Source organism: Hirundo rustica, chromosome 20 (assembly GCF_015227805.2).
Source record: "Hirundo rustica isolate bHirRus1 chromosome 20, bHirRus1.pri.v3, whole genome shotgun sequence".
In the NCBI taxonomy this organism is placed as follows: domain Eukaryota; kingdom Metazoa; phylum Chordata; class Aves; order Passeriformes; family Hirundinidae; genus Hirundo; species Hirundo rustica.
Window position 1 is genome coordinate 4026054 of NC_053469.1, and position 19590 is coordinate 4045643.

The 19590-nt window shown below is 48.3% G+C and overlaps 3 protein-coding genes across 25 annotated transcripts in view; 2 read left to right on the forward strand and 1 right to left on the reverse strand.

Annotated features, from left to right (window-relative positions):
• AK8 (adenylate kinase 8) overlaps positions 1-5069 on the forward strand; it is a 73719-nt gene extending 68650 nt beyond the window's left edge. For all 20 annotated transcript variants that reach the window (XM_040083588.2, XM_040083590.2, XM_058423154.1 and 17 more), the window contains 2 exons: positions 2425-2505; positions 4507-5069. In XM_040083588.2, the coding sequence (XP_039939522.2) occupies positions 2425-2505; positions 4507-4753 (328 nt within the window). In that variant the 3' untranslated portion in view covers positions 4754-5069. The remainder of the gene's footprint in view (positions 1-2424; positions 2506-4506) is intronic.
• Positions 5070-6919: 1850 nt separating this feature from the next.
• GTF3C4 (general transcription factor IIIC subunit 4) lies at positions 6920-18370 on the reverse strand. 3 transcript variants are annotated; one of them, XR_005703701.1, is made up of 6 exons: positions 17277-17431; positions 14354-16174; positions 12900-13030; positions 11951-12039; positions 10605-11295; positions 6920-9685 (listed from the first exon to the last, which is right to left on the reverse strand). XR_005703701.1 is itself a non-coding variant. In XM_040082959.2 (5 exons), exons 2-5 carry the CDS (start codon positions 16100-16102, stop codon positions 11231-11233), a joined length of 2034 nt encoding a protein of 677 aa, XP_039938893.1. In that variant the 5' UTR covers positions 16103-16174; positions 18263-18370; the 3' UTR covers positions 6920-11230. The 3 variants fall into 3 exon arrangements, 2 of the variants coding, with proteins under 2 accessions (XP_039938893.1, XP_039938895.1); XM_040082959.2 differs by lacking the exon at positions 17277-17431 and adding an exon at positions 18263-18370 and having other exon boundaries at positions 6920-11295; XM_040082961.2 differs by having other exon boundaries at positions 6920-11295; positions 17277-17460.
• Positions 17823-19590, forward strand: part of DDX31 (DEAD-box helicase 31) — a 39694-nt gene continuing 37926 nt past the window's right edge. For both annotated transcript variants that reach the window (XM_058423071.1, XM_040082963.2), the window contains exons 1-4: positions 17823-17900; positions 18623-18876; positions 19065-19140; positions 19519-19562. In XM_058423071.1, the coding sequence (XP_058279054.1) occupies positions 17844-17900; positions 18623-18876; positions 19065-19140; positions 19519-19562 (431 nt within the window). In that variant the 5' untranslated portion in view covers positions 17823-17843. The remainder of the gene's footprint in view (positions 17901-18622; positions 18877-19064; positions 19141-19518; positions 19563-19590) is intronic.

The following is a 19590-nucleotide window of genomic DNA, read 5'->3' on the forward strand; positions in this document are numbered from 1 at the left end:
ATGGCCAAGGCTCACACTTCCCAGCCTGCATCCATGCAAACAGGCTTTACTCATGTGAGAAAACCTCCTGGGGCTGAGTAATAGACTGTGTGGGGTGTGTGTCTCCTTCAAAATGGTAATAAAGCTTTCTAATTGGAAGTATTTTAAGTCTAGACTGTAGTTCTGTCAGTGTTTTCCCCTTCATCTTTTTTTTTTTTTTTTCCTTGCTGCTTCTGAACGATTTTAAACTGACAGCCCTGGGGAGTGTTGTTTTCTCTTGTCTGTGGGAGATGTTTGAGTGGCAGGGTAAGGCACCCCACCTTCCACGGGAAGGACCCCTGGATTGGGAATCTGTGCTGCTGTACAGCGAATTCTGTGTGTGCCGTTACACAGAGCGCGTGGGGGAAGGAAAATCCACATTAGCAGGGATTTCTGCACCCTCCCACACCTTCCCTCCACACTCCTCTTTAATGGTGACACCAGACTGGATAATAAGCAGCGTCTTGTTTGGAAAAGAGGGGAGTCTCAGACAAGGCTTTCAGAGTTCATTCTGCTGGCAGCTTTTTAAGTGGAGTTTTTTAGGCTCTTCTGTTTCAAATACCATAATACTTTTTGTGTTCCTAACTATGAATTACGACAAGCTCTCTTGATATGCCAGGTTATAATCTTTCAGCGGGTTTGTTTATCTCAGGATATAATAGGAAGCCGTATCAATTATCATGACTGTGTAAATGTTGTTCCTCTCTACTAGAATATTCATCTTGAGACATATCATCAGATGTTACCTGTTCTGACAATCACGTTTTTTGTGCCATTGTTGGGCAACAGAAACAAAGAAAAACAAAATGTTAAGAGTGTAAGGGATAAAAGAGTGTTGAAACTGTTGTTCTTTTCCTGTCTTTGGAATCTCCAAGATCTTGAATGTTTTATTCCTGGCTGTTATTTTGTTACCACAGTGTGAATAGAAGTCATTATCTGTAAACATTTGAAAAGAGAGATGATTTTCATAACTTTAAATCCTACAAAGGATTCTAGTAATCTGCTATGTGCATGCCGAGGTAAAGCTCAGCCTTTCATCCGGTCTGATCCCACCCAGTCAGTGTAAAATGTTCCTTTGGTGAATGTCTAAACCACGCAGTATCTCCTGTGAGAAGCAGACAAAAAAATGAGAACAGGAAGCCTGGCCTTGAAGGCAGCAGCGGGAGAAGGTGTGTTGTAAAAAAGGTGTATTTACAGCCTTCAGGTTGTGCTTTGCTGGAAAAAATGATTTTCATGGGTTCAAAGGGAGCCTTATTTTTCATTTTGTTCTGAGCTAATTGTTAAATGTGATCTTTGTGCGGATCTGCTCTAGTTTCCAGCAGCTGGGGGACAGGGGATTCTTGTCTGCTCGCGCTCAGCGGTTTGTCAAGAATTTCCAGCTGAGGAGTTTTTGAACACAAATATAAAATTAGCAGGACACGGCAATGAACCAAAAAGACAAGGAATCAATGTTAGTTGGGCACAGTGGATTATGTGCAACAGTGGGATGTGTCTGGGTGCACGTGGGGCACGTTGTTTTGTGGTTCTGCATCCTTCACGCACGTAAGGGCGTTTGTGCCATCCCTGTGAGAGGGGACGGCATCACCTGCTCCATCCCAGTGAAAAGCTGTTCCTGCTGTGGCACCCACTCCAGTGGCACTGTGGGGCTGCCCCTCTCAGATGCTGAGCAACTCTCACTCGCTCAGGCTCAATGGGAATTGCAGATTCTGATTTTCAAATGAAGCACTCAGCATTAATATTTCCCTTTAGCAGCGTCACCAGCAAGGCCCAGCAGTGCCGAGCTGCTCCCCGTGCCCTGGCAGTGCTGATGGAAGGGGCAGGGGGCCGTCAGCAGCATCAGGGGGCTGGTCTTCTGTCTTACCACTCATCGTGCTTCAGGATGCAGGGCAGGAGTGGGACAGCACAGGATTCGGTCAGGGAGAGGCAAGGAGTGGAAGTGGGCTGAAACAGCAAGAGGAAAATCCCTCTCCTGGGCCCTGCAGAAATGCACAACTCTGGCAGACTCTGTCCTTGACAGGAACGGCAGAGGGGGTTTATTTCCCTTTGGGCCCATGCCATAGTGATTCTGTTTGCTGCCTGGGTTGGGAAGTGGATCCCGAGAAGTTCAGAGGGAGGTGCTGGGGCAGGCTCAGAGAGGCTCCAGCTGCAATTCCCCCACACTGGGGTGTCAGAGCACACAGCACACACAGCCCCTGTGCCACAGAGCTCCTGCCTTGCTGATCCTGCAGACCAAACCTGAGGAGGGGCCGTGCAGAAATCCTCTGCTCACGTCTGTGACGCTGCAGGTTTGGGGGGGTCTGTCACTGCCACGGCCGCTCTTCGTTTGGTGAGGATTAACTCCCACCCCGAAGGGCACCAGTGATGTTCTCAGGATGTTAATGCACTTTGCTGTTGTGTTCTCCACAGGGTGTTCTTCTTTAATCTCCCCCACGAGTCCATCATGGAGCGCCTGTCCCAGCGGAGGACAGATCCTGTCACTGGGGAGAGGTGAGCGCTCCCGGCTCCTGGGCAACGTTTTCCGGACTGCCAGGGAGATGAAAGCACCAAATAGGCTTCTTAGAAATCTAAGGAGCTCAGGAACGCTCTACTCCTGCTTAGGGATTCCTTAAAAGAGAAGTTAAAACTTTCATAGCTCCTGAAGCACCAGCCCACCTTCCTCCTCAGAACGGGGGGTTTGAAATGCTGGTGCCTGGAAGCTGCAGCAGCAAATAGCTCAGGTCTAACAGTTTAATGGTAGCTAAATTGGTTGGGAAAATAATGCTGAGGGAAGATGTCTGAAACCTGTCCTCGATGCAGATGGTTTTCAGACATTCCCATGGGAATTCTGAAGGCTTCCCAGCTGGGGAAATGGAAAACTTGCTGCATTTTACTTCCCCAGGCTCCTGTGATGGTCCTGTCTGCTGGGAGGTATTAATGTATTTCCTGCTCAGCAGAGCAAACTCTTTTGAGTCACTGAGTCACTCTAAGGTTGGTTCCTCTCACTGGTGTCACATCCCCTTGTCTCACCACTGACCTTCAGCTTTCCTGCCTTCTCCACCCTTGATTTCCAGGGAACAAGTCACAAAGAAATTTATCTTCCCAAATACCTGCTGCAGTTGGCACGTGTACACAACTTCACTTGTGGTCTGGCTTTATGATTCCCCACGCATAAATTTTAAACCCTTATTTTGCTCTCCTAAAGGCTGAGCTCATCCTGTTGCATCAAAGACAAATCCTGAACCCTGGAAGATTAAGGCCATAAGGAGTGGATTTGTCCCAAAGTGACGATGATTATTCAGACGTCTCACTCGAGGTGCAGCATTAACTTGTGACAGCAGCAGTGATTTGCTGTAACTGCTCTCTTTGCTTTAGTAATGAGCAATGCGGTTGTTCAGCAGAAAGGAACGGGCTGAAGCAAATCATTCCCACATCTCTGCATTTCTCATCATTAGGATTAGGCTCTTCAGTATCTGCTCCAGTTCACACGCCTCCCTCTCCCACACTCTGGGGTTTATTCCTCACGAATTCTCCGTGAATTGAATTGTTTTAGGTGCTGTGTCTAATCCTTGGTGCTGTGTAAAGCCTGCCCCTCTGGCTGCAGGGCAGGGGTGCCCTCCAGCTGTGCCCTAAATCATTCCCTTGTGCAATGAGCTCCGTGTCCACGTCGCTGGATGCAGCTCTGCAGAGACACAGACTCTGCTCTCTCCTTGGTTTTGCATTTATCCCAAAAGTTTCAGAAGATTTGTCTGTACAGGAAGAGGGACAAGCTGGTTTTGTGTTAGGGCGGAGAAGACATTTACTCAGTTAGGATTACCAATTCTAACAGGGAATTTAAACACCTGATTGCAAAGGAGCTTTTAGAGGTTGTTGGGAGCCTTTGGCAATGCAGGAACATCATCAGAATTCCTTTGGTGTCAGCTGAGCTGGGCTGTGGCACTGCTACAGGACTCTGAGGAAGAAAATCCTTTTTTCTGCTGAAGTAACTGAGAATTGAGGGAAGCCAAATTCTGGCATTTGGAAGATTAAAAATAACCAGAACCTCTCTCAGGTGAATTAACCTCTTTATACCTTCTGCTACTACATAAAGATGTTAGCAATCAAATGTCTGAGAGCCTTAAACACAGTTTAAGTGACAGGTCCCAGCTGTGTTTATGTTTAAGGCTTTTTTAGATGCTTTTTTAAAGACAGGAGTCAAAGATTACAAGGAAAAGATCTGGAAATGCTTCTGAACTTGGAGCACTGGGTAATGAAATAGAAATTTCTGCTTGTGTGGAGCAGATAAACACTCCCAGAGAAACCACTGGCCTGGGAGGGTCCAGGATTCCTGAGGGCAGCAGTGACAAATTCCCTGCCCTGAAATTTCCAATCTGTGTTTTAAAACCCCAACCTGGAGCAGAAAGAGGCCGAGGGGCAGTGATGGGTAAGAGCATGGAGTATCTGCAGAAGTGTCCTGAAGTGAGCTGTGTCCTGAAGCTGAGCTGAAACTGTGGCATTTCTTCTCCTCTCCAGATACCACACTACCTTCAGACCAGCTCCCACTCCAGAGATCCAGGCCCGGCTCAGGCAGAACCCCAAAGATGAGGAAGAAAACATTGAGAAGCGTCTGAACATCTACTACAGCAATGTCAAGGCCCTGGAGGATTTTTACCAAGATGCCTTTTATGTCAATGCTGATCAGGACCCTTATGTTATCTTTGAGTTCATAGAAAGCTGTATCATTAAGCCCCTTCCATGTAAAACCATTAGAAGTGTATAATTAAAAGGGATGATTGGTGGAAGAGTTGATTTTAAATTTTTCCCCATAACATTTGCAGCCTGGTTGCTGAAGTGGCAGAGAAAGGGAAGTCAGCCAAGCTGTGCTAAATCTGAAGCGCACCAAGGCTGAGTGAAGTACAGAGGGTAAGAAATTGGGCTTAAGGGGAAAGTTTCTGGCTTTTGTTTCATGATGCAAGATATGAAACACTGTGGCTGGGGAAGTCCTGTGTTTAATTCAAGTATTTTTTTTCTGTTTCTGAATAGTAGATTTGTCTTCACTGTGTAAGACCCATGAAGCCAGATTGGAGTATTAAAGCTTTTAGATGTGTTTGTGTCTTAATTCTCCACCAAAACCACCCCTGCCTCCCTCTGTCCCTGCAAGCAAACCCTAAAGCAGAGAGAAAAGCAAAGCTCCCAGCTCTGCAGTGAACTTTCTCCACAGTGTTTGAGTTCAGGAGCACAGGTTTTCACTCCCCTGGTAACTCAGATTGTTTAAAAAGTGCTGACAAACCCCTCTGCAGGTGCACTGGCCACCCCCATTCTGCTGGGCAGAAAGACTCAGAGCAGCTGACAGGATATCCAGAGCCACGGAGAGCTGACTGCAGGTTCATCCCTCTCAGAACCCCAGCAAGGACACAACAAGCTGCAGGAGCAGGTGGGTCACTCAATTCTCTTTTCCTGGGCTAACAGCTCCCAGCCTGTGCCTGCTCTGCCTGGGCACGTCGGTGTGCAGGGTTTCTTTTTCTCCTTCTCTGGCTGGATATGGCAGCAATGAGTACTTTTTACCTGGAAAACCTCTGATGAAAGCCTTCTGGCTGTCTCAGGCTCTGGCTGTGGAAATGCACGTCCTTAATGCCTGTAAGAAAGGGGAGTGATTTGTGCTGGGGTCAGAGGAGCAGGCTGGATGCCTCTGTTACGTCTCCCTCTCTTTCTCCCCCGTGTGTGAGTGTGAATTCCCCCTGCCAGGGCGTGGGGAGGAGCTTCAGGTTTCTCCTGGAAGCCTCAGGGAAGGTGCAGGCAGAGAGAACAGGCTTTTGGGTTTCGGTGACTCCTCTGGTCCTGTTGCTGTCAGCAGATTTGAATCTTTGTTGTTGTCTCTGTGTGTCTAAACCTATATGGAGAAATGAAAAATGTACAGGCTGAATTTCCTTCCTGCTCCTGTAGAGCAGCTTCGGGTGGAAAGGCCCTGGTTGTGCAGGTGGCAGTGAGGACATTGTGTGATTTTGTGAGAATTTAAAGTCAGAATCTTCAATACTTTTGGGAATGGAGGGTTGGTGATGGATGGGAACCTTGACTTCCTAGCCTTGAGGGCAGCTCTAAGAGTCTCAGAATAAATACCTTTGAAATCTAAGAAAGCCAAATCCAAGCAGTCTGAATCCCTGGTGCCTCTTGAGCTGAGAAATTCCAGCCTGTAGCACCAGGGTGAGGCAGAGGCTGCTCCCAGACACAAACCCTTGTGTTCATCTGGGCAAGGACCTCTTTAACAGCCCTACCTGTTACAAATGTGCTGCTTGGGCAGCTGGCTTTTCTGCCATTGCTATGAAGATGTGCTGCAGCATTTGTGCATAATTGGGAGCCCTTCTATTAATAATACATGGGAAGCTCATCTTGCTAATATCACCTTCATCTGAGCGCTCCTACTAAATATTTTGATAGATGAAATGGGTAGAGAGTGTATTTAAATACTGTTTGTACTGCAGCTAGGGTACAAAAGGGACAGTGCATCTTTAATTAGACAGGTACATCTGCTTAATTAATTTAGCTGTAAAGCCCTTTTTCCTCTTCATTCTTTCATCTATATGCGGATGCTATATTAGTTCCGCTCCGCTGGTTCCATAGAAACTGAGAAAAAGAGCTCAGTCTCATTGAGATGCACTTGGCATGTCTGGGTAGGAGTCTCAGGTCAGTGGTCAACCCCCAAGGGTTTGCAGCAGGCCTGAAGTGCAGAACGTCAGGGTTAGCAGAACATGCTAATACTCATGTAGAACTCTCCCTCAGAAACAACTAAAACAATTGACATTCATTTAATTACTGTAAACGAAACAGCCCCTGCATGACTTTGCATAGTAAAGCCTGTTAATACCAAAAAGGTTCAGTGGGTGGAAGGAGGAATTAGGCTTTTATAATTGGAATGCAACACTTGAAAACCAATTTGGTAACTAGGCGCGATTTTATTAGCATCTTATTCTGGCAAAACAAACGTTGAGCGATGAGAAAAACAAGGTGAAGAGGAGGTGGTAGGAGCGCAGCGGGGATGGGGTGTTACAGCTTTGCCCAGTCTGGATTGGACATCTTCCATCACCCTGCTTCCCACAGACACTTTGTGGAGAGGGCTGCCTGGAGCTCGTGCTGTACCCCGAGTTATGCTGTTAATTGTGTAGTTTAGCAACAAAGGTCAGTTTGTCCAGCTGTACACAAACTTTTGTGTCTGCCAGCTCCAGACATGGGATCCTTCAGTGGGCACTTGAACACCCCCAGGCAGACCCCCTCCTGCAGCACCACCTCTGCAGGGACCCCCTGTAGCTCCCAAAGGATTTCCCTGCTCTCACCTTCCCCTGTAAGGCTTGGATGCTGCTCAGGGAATGGTGTTAACCCCAACCTGCTCTGTGGTGAGGGCTCTGAGGAGCAGGAATGGCTCCTCCTCCTCTCTCCCCAAGAATATTTACTGTCTTTATGTAGGCATTGACAGCCATAGTATTTCCTCTCTAGAAATGCACAATAGGATTAAGAGGATGAGGAAACACCAAAGGAAAGGGTGATGAATGATGAGGTCCCAGAGCCATAAGTGAATTGAGGTAAAAGGCAGCAATGAAGTCCCTCACCAGCACTCACTCCCAGAGCAGGGGGTGTAATTTGGAGACACAAGACTGAGTCCTTGTGACCCCAAACTTCCTCCTTAGTTCCAAGAATGGCATCTAGCAGCAAGGCACTGAGACACTGTACAGTCCAGAGCTGTTCCACTTATCATCCCACTTGGATTAGCCAAGGGAGATGATTTCTTCATCCCAGTGTGATATGAGCATGAGCAGCAAATCTTAAACGCTGTCACAAGTTCCTCATCAAGGAAAATGACACCTTAGCTCTGGACAAACAGGATCTCTGCCTGTTAATTCTCAGCTGCAAGAGCAAGTATCACAACCCTTAAAAACAAAAGTAAAGAAGAGCATCAGGAGCCCTTAGTCTCTGCTGGAAAGTTGCTCTCCCTCTGGAGATAAGGGTCCTTGAACAGCCAGAGTGTTCACCAGCAAATGGTGAAGCAGTTGACATCTTCCAACTGTTCACTTGGTTCAAGTACCCTGCAAAACTTGGGTAAAAACTCACGGAGATAAACTCCAGTTCTGTGGGATTTGTTCTTTGAGCACTTCAGTTGGTGTCTCAAAACAGGCTGGGCCTCGTTAGATGGCATTATCAACTCTGATAATGCCAAAATAACACAAGGATCTGGCAGCAGGTGCTCGTTCCTTGCTCCCCTTCCCTGTGAGGTGACAGCAAGGTTTGATCAGGACGTGTGGGACAATGCCCCGAGGTGCTGCTGCAGCCCTGCAGGAGCAGGACCAACCCCTGCGTGCCCAGAACTGCCCCTCACAAGTCTGAGGCATAAAAAGATTCCTGGAGCAGCCTCAGCACTCGCTGGGCAGCCAAACCCACTCAGGTCAGCACCAGGGGTTAAATGTTACTGAGTGAGGTGGGCTCTGCTATTCTGGTTAAAAATGCACTCAGGGACAAGTGCTGGTTTACACAAAAATGAAATCCCAGTTCCTCTGTACCTGTTGTGAACAGGTCAGGGTGAAGAGTGAAAGCTTTTTGCTAAAGGATCTCCACTGGCAGGCAAAGACAACATTGCTGGCTTTAAAATTCCTTTTTCCTAGAAGTCTGAAACCAGGTTAAATAAACTGGCAATGGCAGACTTGAGTATCTACTGCCTTTAAAGACAGGGAAAATAAACATTAATGCTGCAATGTTAATGTGAGGTGTGCTAGAGCTTCTCCATGGCAAAGCATTAAAACTCAGTCCAGGGAAATTCAAGTGAACTGCCAGAAATGATCAGCAAGAACTGACCTAATCTGTTATCATGTGAACTTGGGTCAGCCAGACTTAAACATTTCAGTAGATCAGAATATTTTTATGGTGTCTAAACCACAGGCAAAGAAATGTTCTTTGACTTTTTCTGAAAGCACTGGGACAGGGCTCTGCAGGGCTCCCCTTCTCCACAGCAGAAGAATTCCTAAACTGGAACATTTACTGATGAGCTGGTCACAGCTGCCAGGGAAAGGACTTGTAGCTTCCATTTAAAATACCTTCTCAAGCACCACGAATAAACCTCTGCTCAGCTCAGATGGAAATGGATGCTCTGTTCCCCCAAGCCTCACCAGCACTGGGAAGTTTTGTCCCAGGTTCCAGAGCTGGCCCCAAACTCCACATGTTGGGTATAGAGGTTACTCCTTGTTTTACTGGACACCAACACGAGCTACATTTCCCTTCTCTGCAGACACACCGAAGTAATTTCAATTTTCAATGCACAGCAATAAAAAACTAAATGTTTCTTTAATACAATTATGGTATCACTTCCAAGGATATTTACAAACAAGGCTAATTATTTTACAGATGAATGTGCTTCTGCTGTTTCTAAGCTACTACAGTAATGTTGTTCTCAGTCGATGCACGGTCATGCTTAATGCATGAGACACTGAGCAGAAGGACAGCTGACTTTAATGTTTGCTGAAAAAAAGATTTGCTCCTATTAAAGGTGAAGGAACATTAACAAAATATGCATAGTCATTGAATCGAGGAAACAAGCACCAATCACACATGCACTGGTGGGAGACTGATACTGTCAGCACAACTCCATGATTTCTCAACAGCTGTAGAGCACTTCCCACACAGTGGAAGTGTCAGGAATCACAGACAGGGCGACACCTCTGCGATTGGTACTCTGCAGAACGGAAATACACAAACTCAGGATTATTTGGCAGCATGGATTGAAGTTAACAAGACAACTTGTACCAAGTAACCACACACATCTGGGAGGTGTTTTTCCTCTAACACTGCATAGGAGGTTGAAAAGGATTCTGCTCTCTGTAGGAACAGATGGCAAAAAAAGATGTTTTTTCCGATAAGACAATTAGAAGGCAAAATAAATTTCTGGGTTCAGCCACTTGAGATGGAAAGGGACTTTCTACAAGAGTCTGGAGTGACAGGACAAGGGGGAATGGCTTCAAAAGGCTCAGATGGGATATTAGAAAAAAACCCTTCCTGTGAGGGTGGGGAGGCCCTGGCACAGGGTGCCCGGAGAAGCTGGCAGTGCCCAAGGCCAGGTTGGACATTGGGGCTGGGAGCAGCCTGGGACAGTGGAAGGAGAGGAGCTTTAAGGTCCCTTCCAACCCAAACCACTCTGGGATCCACAAAGAGCTTCACCAGCCTCCTTGGCCCTACCTCGAGCATGTCAGCCATGCTGGGGTTGAGTTTTGGGTGTTCTGTTCTGAGTTTGTTTACTGAGCTATTATGGAAAGAAAAACCGTCAGGTGAGAGCGATTATTTGTGTGTCAGATTTGTTTAAAACTCAACTGCTGTGTGAGGGAGACTCTCAATTTAATTGACAGTAGTGTTAATTAGTAGTGCTTTTGGTAACTGAGTTTCTTTTGAAAAGAGGTTTCCTCTTGGTAGAGGGTTAAGTGAAACCAAAGGCAAATACATTGGCAAGAGCTGGGAAGGAGTTAGAACTTAGTTCAGAAGAAGAAAGTAGGGCAAGAGACTTAAGAGCATTGGAAATTTTATATATATGTGTATATATATTAGTGTTTAAGCTAATTGCTATTAGTTTGATAATTATTATATTTAAAAATTATCCTTACTGATCCCTATTTGATCCAGGCAGCCAGTATCACCCTTCAGACCAAAACACTGTTACATTTCTGAGGCAGTTCCTCTTCTAGACTTTCAGTAAAATTCATGTAATGGCCAAATTCTTTCATATGGCTGTGACTTGGCATCTGCTTCTCTGGGCAAGACCCTGGAACCATGGATTATTTGGAGAGTTCCATGTTCTAGAGCAATGCCAGGGTTAAAAAGCAAAGGAGAGCACTGCAAGCTGGAGCCTTCTCTACCCACCAAGACCATTCAAGAGGCAGCTCTGCTGTTCCCATCCCAGCTTTTGGGAACTGACACTGGTGTCAGGCAGAAAGGACAATTCCCACTGTGCTCAACCCTTCAGCTCCTTGTCAGGGTCCAGCTGCTGTGGCTTCCATGGATGCACTTCCAAACAGCTTTAAACTGGCTCTTCCAGGTGCTCTCCTGTTTCTGGAGCATGGAATGGGCTCTGGATTTCAGGAGTTTGTAGAGGCTGTGATGTTCTATGTACAGGGCTGTGGACAAGGTGTTCCCCCTCCAGCAGAGTCTGTGCTCCTGTCTCTGGATCCTCCCAGGCTGAAGGGAGCTTATGCAGTAGAGAAAATACTTTCAGTCTTGACACAGCTTTTCTCTAGAACACAGGAGAATCACAGAAGGTGCAAGGTCCCTGCAGTAACCTCTTGATCCATTCAGGATCTGCAAATAAGAAAACAAGTTGTTTAGGACTGGAGGTAGATGAACAGAGGAATGACAGCTGAGATGCACACACTCAGCAGGAATCCTGGACAGCTTTTATATATTGACATGCGGGAGTGACTGAGAGTTCAGTGAAATCCAACTCTGTTTCTGCCCTGAAATTTCAAGTAATGCCAGTTTAAATTCCACTTCAGCAGAGGACAAAATTAAGGTGAAACACTCCACGCTTTATCCTCACATGCTCAAAGCTATATTGGAAAAAAATGTAAAGGATGGCACAACTGCAGTGTTCTCATGTCCTAAACTGAAATTAGGTCCCTCATACAACACAGTCCTGTTTCTTTATCCCTCTTGCAGAACTGGATCCTGATACATTCAACTTGAATATCAAACTAACTGCTAGAGCATTCCAGCACAGATTATGTGTTTACCCACATGTCATTAAAATGCAGGACTTATACCTCAATTTCTGCAGTTATTAATTCGTAATTAACACATCACTAATACCCAGAAAACACCAGGACACTGTGAAATGCAGAGCTTCACAAGGGAACTGCCTAAAAGAGTAACGTCAGTGAAACTAATTGAAGCCATTTTGTAGACAAAAGTTAAAAAGCCCCAGTCCTGCCCCTCTTGGCCACAGGAACATTTTTACCTTCTGGGGTTGGGTGCCGTGCAATGCTGTCGTGAAGCAAACACCTCCTGTACACCAAACTCTGGCAGGACTGGTAGGTGAGAAAGCACCTGTGAAAGGACAAGCAGTTTTATCAAGAGGTTTGGGGTTCTTTGTTTTATGACCTGCTCCTGTGCCCTGACTGGAGGCTGGGTTCTGTTCACAATTTGCTTTCTGAGAATAAAGGCAGTAATGAACCACATTAAATACGAAAATTAATAATTTATTAGTTCAGGTAAATGCAACTTCCCGACTGTACCAAATTGTATATGGACGCAAAAATGAAAGGTCAAAAATCAAGATATCATTGAGAAAAAAAATCTAGCATACAGCAGAGGAGTTGAAAAGCTTGAGGCCCTACTGCACAGGGAAGAACCAGGGTGTCCTTAAGGCCATGACTCATTTACCCAAACTAGCACACAGAACCTGCTAGGCACAGCTTTTCTCTGTGACAAACCAGTGACTTGCCACAGCTCCAGGGACAATCTCCATGTACCCCCCACACTGGCACAGGAAGACTTCATTTTGTAAATGTTCCAGAATTTGTCTTGACTTCTCAATGTGCCTGTTCTCAATAATTTCCTGTTAAACTGCTTTTCTTTTCAAATGCTGAAGGAGCTTGAACAAACCCTCCTTCAAGTGATATTCCAAAGGATGCCTTGTCCTCGATTTTCCCTTGCCTGCTTTCTCCCTGACCCCATATTCCCCCAAAAAAGATACTCAAAAGCATTTTATTATAAAAAAATTATCCTGCTAAGAGAACCAAATCCAGCCTCTAGTGCCCTGGCTCTTATGGAAGAGGACAGAAAAAACTGCAGCATGGATGAAGATGCCTTTTCACTCCAATGCTAACAAGTGGTTTAGTGAGCTCCTGAAGTTTGAATTCTACAGAGGAGGGGACAAGCTCCGGATGGTTTAACCCTTGGATTACCTGAGCCAAATGTGGCCGTTGGAGCACACGGCCTGTTTGCGGTCGGTGAAGGGCAGGATCTCCTTGCACAGACTGCAGTGCTCGGGGAAGGTCTGTTTGTTCATCTTCTTCAGGATGTGCCCAATCAGCACCTGCAACACACAGGAGGCACTCGGTGAGAGACCCAGGGTGGCAACAACTGGGAGATGTGAGTTCAGTGAGGCAGAATGAGCTGAATCCCAAAAAATCAAAGTGTAAGAAATACAATGTATCAGTAAGTATTCATTTATTTCCGTTTTGTTCTCCTAAAGATTTCTGTCCCACACCAAAGGGACACCAACCTTAAAAACAGTAATTCTTTGCAAAATTTAAAAGTACTGAAAGAACTGGTTATCACCTCACTGACCATACCAGCAATGCTCTCCCTCATGCCTATCACTGTGGATGTGCTAAAAAAAATTCCTGTTCGGAAATTACCTGGATGTCTTCAGCAGTCACCTGGGAGTACAACGTTTATAGCAGAACATTTATGTGATCAAATTTGTCTGTGACATTTCAATAGGTATAAACAACATCCCAGGGACCTTTAAAGTGTGACAGCAAACTGAATAGATAAAATACAAATTAGAAGTCACTTTACATCACTATAAAAAGGAAACAAGATTCTTCTAAGATAAGAAGAGCAACCTCTCAAACCTTCAGTTCATAGTAATTGGATGCCAGAACCCAGCAGCTGTGCCACAGCACTTTCCTGGTGAGTTACTGATGGCCACACTTGGCTGTGATGCCAGCAGGGAGAACACCACACTACACCAGTGATGGACACGTGCCTCCTTCCTCTTTCTGGATGCAATATAAAGGTGGATTTTTAGAGTCCTGGCCTTTGTAACAAAAGCATTCTATCAGCTTGGTTAATTTAGTGTCCTGCATGAAGTTCTGAATCCCTGGGTTTAATCATAAAAAATGAACCCTTTCTGACCCTCTGAAGCTGATCTTTGCACTGAAGGCTCAGGGGGCAATGACAACACCTGATGGACCACCTGAACAATAATTTCAGAAGAGAGACTTCTGCACCTCTTAACATTAGAACCGCAGCGTGATTGACTAGAGGAAATACATCCTAAGTTGAGTTGTGTAAAGATGATGGATTAAATAAACTCAGTAATGAAAACCAACATCCCTCAATCAGTTCATGTTCTAAACCCACTGACAGCAGCACAGTAACCCCAGTTCTCCCCTGTTCTGCAAAAACTCAGATATCATTATTCTTTATTCTTCAAATTTCAACAGCTGTATTTACATCCCCTCCTATCTCACAATATCAAGGAAGGACAAGCTGAACGCTCTACAGAATCTGACTGGCAAGAACGACATGACCACAGGTGTCTTTCCCAGCCCAGCTGTATTTTTGGAAGGGGGGAGAAGGAAGGGACAGTGACACGGAATCCCCTGAGCAGAGCAGAGGTGCCACTTACTCGTGCTGTTCTGTCATCGTAGCCATCGTCGGACATTAAGAAGTCACAGACCCCTCTGGTGGGAATGCTGGTGTTCTCTGTAATCCACGTGTGCAGGTAAACTTCTCCCAGCACCCGTTTCATGTGTTCTCGTGTCAAGTGCATTTCTACGGCTTCAATCTGTGCCTGTATTTCAAGAAGCTTTTCTACCATTGGCTCGCGGCCTCCAGTGTCACTCGAGTGATGGAGAGAATCCTCTGCAGCGTCATCAATGTCCACACCTTTGCCTGTGTCCCCCAGGCTCTGCTTGCTGGCTTGTTTCGAAGTTCCTTCCTCTTGATCATCTTCAGCGCTGCCCATCCCAGGGGAATCTGATATCAAGATTTTGGCATCCTCGTGCGAAGGTCTCCACGTGACCTCTGAGGGGGCTTTCTGCATCGACTGGTACAAAATCCTCAAGAGAAACAACTTAAACCTCCAGAAGTAAGTGGAACCACAGCTCTCTATCTTTTTATCCAGCGCTTCCTGTAAGAACTGAGGAATGTGCTTATCCTTCAAGATTTTCCAGCGTACAAGATCCGTCAAGTCCACTTGCCGGAAAAGGTTCTGAACAGAAGATTCCAAGAGCTGTGCAGCTGCCTCCTCAAAAGTCTTGAGGGTGACAAACTGAACCTGGTAGTTTTTGTTGACCGGGTGCAGCCCGTTGGCCATGCCCTCGGTGGTGATGACCGCCAGGTACGCCCCGCACGGGCTGACGGCGATTCCGTGAGTCCTCACGCAGCCAAACACCTCCGAGAGCTTGATCAGCTGGTGCTCAAACTTCAAAGCGACGTCCGTGAATATGGGGATGAGCTGCCTGACCTTGCCATCGCTGGAGCAGGTGTACACCGTGCCGTTCTGCTTGTCCGCGGTCATGGAGACGATGGGCAAGGAGTGGAGCCCGGTCACGTGGGAGTTGTGGACGTTCAGCCCCGCTTTGGATATCAGCAGGAGGCACCAGAACACGTAAGGGCCTCTGGCGGCCACCACCAGGCTGCAGCTGCATTTCTGGTAGGGGTGGTAGAGAGGGATGCATTTGATGCTGTGCACGGGCAGCTGGTCCATCTCCTGCCACAAGACCACGGGCTGTCTCAGCGTGAAGTACCCTTTGACGGCCTTGAGGTTGACAGGGATGATCTTCACGGGGCCGTAGGCGCTGCCCACGATCAGCCCGCTCATCTTGCGGTTGTTGTGCTCGTACTCCCACCAGGACAACACGCTGGGGGAGCTGATTCCCGACTCGATGGTATTGCAGGAAGTGATGGATTCCTTCCCCAGGAAGGGCAGCTGGAACTGCCACACGGCGATGTTCCCGTTCTCGAAGAGCACGGCCAGGAGCACGCTGCCCACGTCCCGGCACTCGTTGTTGTGCTTCACCTGCTGGGTGGTGCAGATGCCCGACCACTCCATGCGCACCGGGGCCTGCATGCTGTGCCGCCGCTGGAACTCCGGGAAGTCTCCCAGCTCCCCGCAGGGAGCGTCGGCTTTGCACAGTCTGTAACTGGCCTCGAAGAGCCGCTCGCCGTAGAGCTCGGTCAGGTCCACCAGCTGCACCCACTGCAGGCGGTTGAGGTTGGCGTGGATGGTCAGGCGGTTGTCCATGGTCAGGGCGGCCAGCAGGCACCTCCCGTTGGCATCACAGCCCAGAGGGGACCAGCTGGAATATTTGAACCCCCGCATGGGTGTCAGGGACTTCCCCTCGGGGTTGAACACTCGGTCCAGCATAAACATCTGGCTGACGGTGGGATCCACGGAGCTGGCGAATTTCTCCTTGCACTCGGCCACCTCCTTCTTTGGGCCAACCTAAAAGAGAACAGACGGAACCTTTAAAACCATTGCACAGCTGGGTTTTTTTTTCAGGAAGACTTTCCTGGAATTAATTCCCTTTTGAAACAGAGCATCCCCAATCACAGCCAACACTACGCTGGTTAATTGATGTCACTCCTAAAGACTTCAGTTTCATTAATGCCCCAAATCTGCATAGTTTTTTGAGTCTCAGCTATTTGAATTTTTGTGTGCTGAATCAAAGAACCTGTTTTCATACTTCTGTTTTCTTAAAGATACCTGGCATAATATGTAAATACTCGATGTTTCAACTCCACTCCACACTCCCAGCATTGTTATGGAAAATAAAATCAGATTCACAAAAACAAAAGTATTATTTAATAAGATGTTCACCCACATCTGCCATCTTCATAAAAAGTCAGATGTTCCTCTCTGAAGGCCAGAGAAATCCCTGCTGCAAAAATCCTTCAGCTTAGGTAGCAAAACAAAGGAAGATTTCTACTTAAAGCTGTACTGAAATAACTGTACTGAAGTGATTCTCAGAAAACTTTAGACTCCCTGGACATGGCTACGGTATAGTTTTCTCTCCCTTGTACTTTTAAAACAAGACCCTGCAGCAATTTCTGGGCAGGGTAGGGGCTGCTCCCCAAGAGGGGGATCAGAATCTGGGATGGGTCAGGCTGGAAGGGACCACAGTGTCAGAGACTCCAGACCCTCTCTGGATTCTGCACGGCAAAGAAGTTCTTCTCATGTTCAGGTGCAGCTTCATGTCCACCGGTTTATGCCCGTTTCTCTTGTCGTATTGCCTGGCACCATGGTGAAAAACCACAGAATCATTAAAGATGGGAAAGCCTCTGAGATCATCGAGTCCAGCCTGTGACCGAACTCCACCGTATCACCCAGCCCAGAGCACCGCGTCCAGTCGTTCCTTGAACACCTCCAAGAACGGTGGCTCCACCACCTCCCTGGGCAGCCCATTCTGAAGTCTAATCACCCATCCTACGAAGAAATTCCTCCTGATGTCCAACCTAAACCTCCCCTGGCTCTCTCTTCTCGTCACCTCCCCCTTTAGACATTTATACACATTGACGAGGCCGTGCCGGGCGCCCCGGGCGCTCACCTTGAGCGTGCAGGCGGCGGCGGGCGCGGGCACGGCGGTGCGGTGGATGACCATGTCCTGCCCGCCGCTGTGCACGTCGCTGAGCTGCTCCAGCACGGCGATGCTGCGGGCCGTGCTCACCGACACCCGGTGATCCTCGGACCAGGCCAGCGGCTCCAGCCCGCTGGCGCCGTGCTGCAGCCGCACCGCCGGCTCTCGCCGCACCGCCGTGAGCCGGAACCCGGCGCTCGCCGCCGCCGCCGCCGCCGCCTCCTCTACTACCGCCTCGATCCCCAGCGGCGGCTCCTCCCGCCCCGCCGCCGCCATGTTCCCGCCGCCTCACGGGCCGCGCGCACGCGCCGCCGCCGAAGGCCCCGGTGGGCCCGGCCGGGGCTGCCCCGCCGCCGCCTGCGCGCCCCGCGGGCCCGGGAGCGCGGCTTGCGGCGGTGCGGAGAGCCCTCACGGAGCCCCCGCAGCGCCGCGGGGTGCGCGGGACAGCCGCGGGGCTCCGGCCTCGGGGGGAGGCTCCGCGCACGCCGCCGCGCCGCCCTCACCGGCCGGGCCGGGGGTGTAGGCGGCCCCGGGGCCATGCGGAGGAACGGGCGGGACATGGCGGCGGGCGTGGGGATGCGCGGCCTCGGCCGGGTACGAGCGGAGGGGAAGGGAGGGGAGGGGTGTGCGGGACGGGGGACACGGGATGCGGAATACGGGACCCTCCGGAACAGGGGATACGGAGCGCGGGACCCTCCGGGACAGGAGACTCGGGATGCGGGACCCTCCGGGACAGGGGACACGGGATACGGGATCCTCCGGGACAGGGGACACGGGATACGGGACCCTGCGGGACTGTGACCGGGCGCGGAGGCAGCTTCTGACGAGTTGTTAAATGGAGCTTTTGGCTCCCCCGTGCCCGAGCCGGGGCCCGCAGGTGGCTCCCCGGGCGGATGCGGCTCCCCCGAGCCCCAGGAGCGGGCGGGCTGCGGGCGGACGGCGCTGCCCGGACTCACCTCTTCACCTCTGACGGGCTGCGGGTGATGCTCTCCCAGCCTTCTGCTTCGTCTGCAGAGGCTTTAAAATGCTTTTGAGAGACATTTTTAAAGCATACTCTGCCCAGTTACTGGAGAAGTTGAATGAAATCCTTTAGGGATGAGCACCAGATATTGGCTTCAGATTGCTCTTCGCGGTGTCAGGAGTCTCAGGCGCGGTGGTGGATTTGTTGGAGTAGGAATTGTGTAGCTGCAGAAACCGAGTTTGATTTCTTTTAGTCATGGAGTGGGGGATTCCAAAAATAAGGCTTTGCTGTGGACCGATGTTTGTGTGTTAACTCCCAGTCACTGCTGACTCTGGGTTGTTTGTTCACTTTAAAGCAATCTGGTGCTCTGAAAAGGAAGCTTCAGTCACCACAGGGAAACCCACCTGTGAAACGCAAACGTAAATTATCCATAAACACCTTCGGGAAGAGTGCCACGGAGGCTGAGAGGAGGGAGGAGGGAAGCTCATCACAAAAACCTGTTCCTAAGAAGCAGTTGACTGACAAACGAAATGAAAGCCAGAAGAACAAACCTTTCATTAAGACGTCCAGCCTGTTTAAAAACAACCCAGACATCCCAGAAATTCACAGGTATTTCAGACAAATTGGAGGGGGAAAAAAACCACCTTGTAATGCCTTGAAATTCAGTGTTTTGAATTCTTGCTCTTGCTTGGCAGAGCAGTTGCTTGGTAGATGAAGTTTCGTTGCTGATTATGTAGAATGCTGTTGCATCATTTTTAACCCTACTGTGTGTTTTGGTTTTGTTTCCCCTAACTCAGAAAAGAAGTGCAGCAGGTGCAAGAAAATGTTTTCACTACAGATTCCTTCAGCCAGCTGGACCTCCACCCGCATCTGGTGAGTGGCAGGAAAGCTACATACCTCAAAAACGTGGATTTTTTGGGCACAGGGCAGGTCAGAGAGCCTTTATTCATGGTGACCTGGATACTTCACCTGATTTTGTCACTCAAAGTGCTGGTCCGTGTCCTGACCTGTCCCAGCCGTCTTCAGTGTTTGCAGCTGTAATACCAAAAAACCACAGAAAACCAGCAGTGGTGTAATTCTGATTAACTAAGAAGTATTTAGAGAACATGGGAACTTTATGGACCAGTTATGCAGAGAATAAATGTCAGTCTTCTGGGTTTCATTCTGTCTTAGCAGTACAAGGAATAACTAAAGGAACAGTTTGGAACAGTTTGACAATAAAATCTTTATTTCTCTTTATTGTCTTTTTAGATCTCCACAATAAACAATGTCCTAAACATATGTAGCATGACCAGGTAAGCAAATCAATTTCAAAACTTTGCA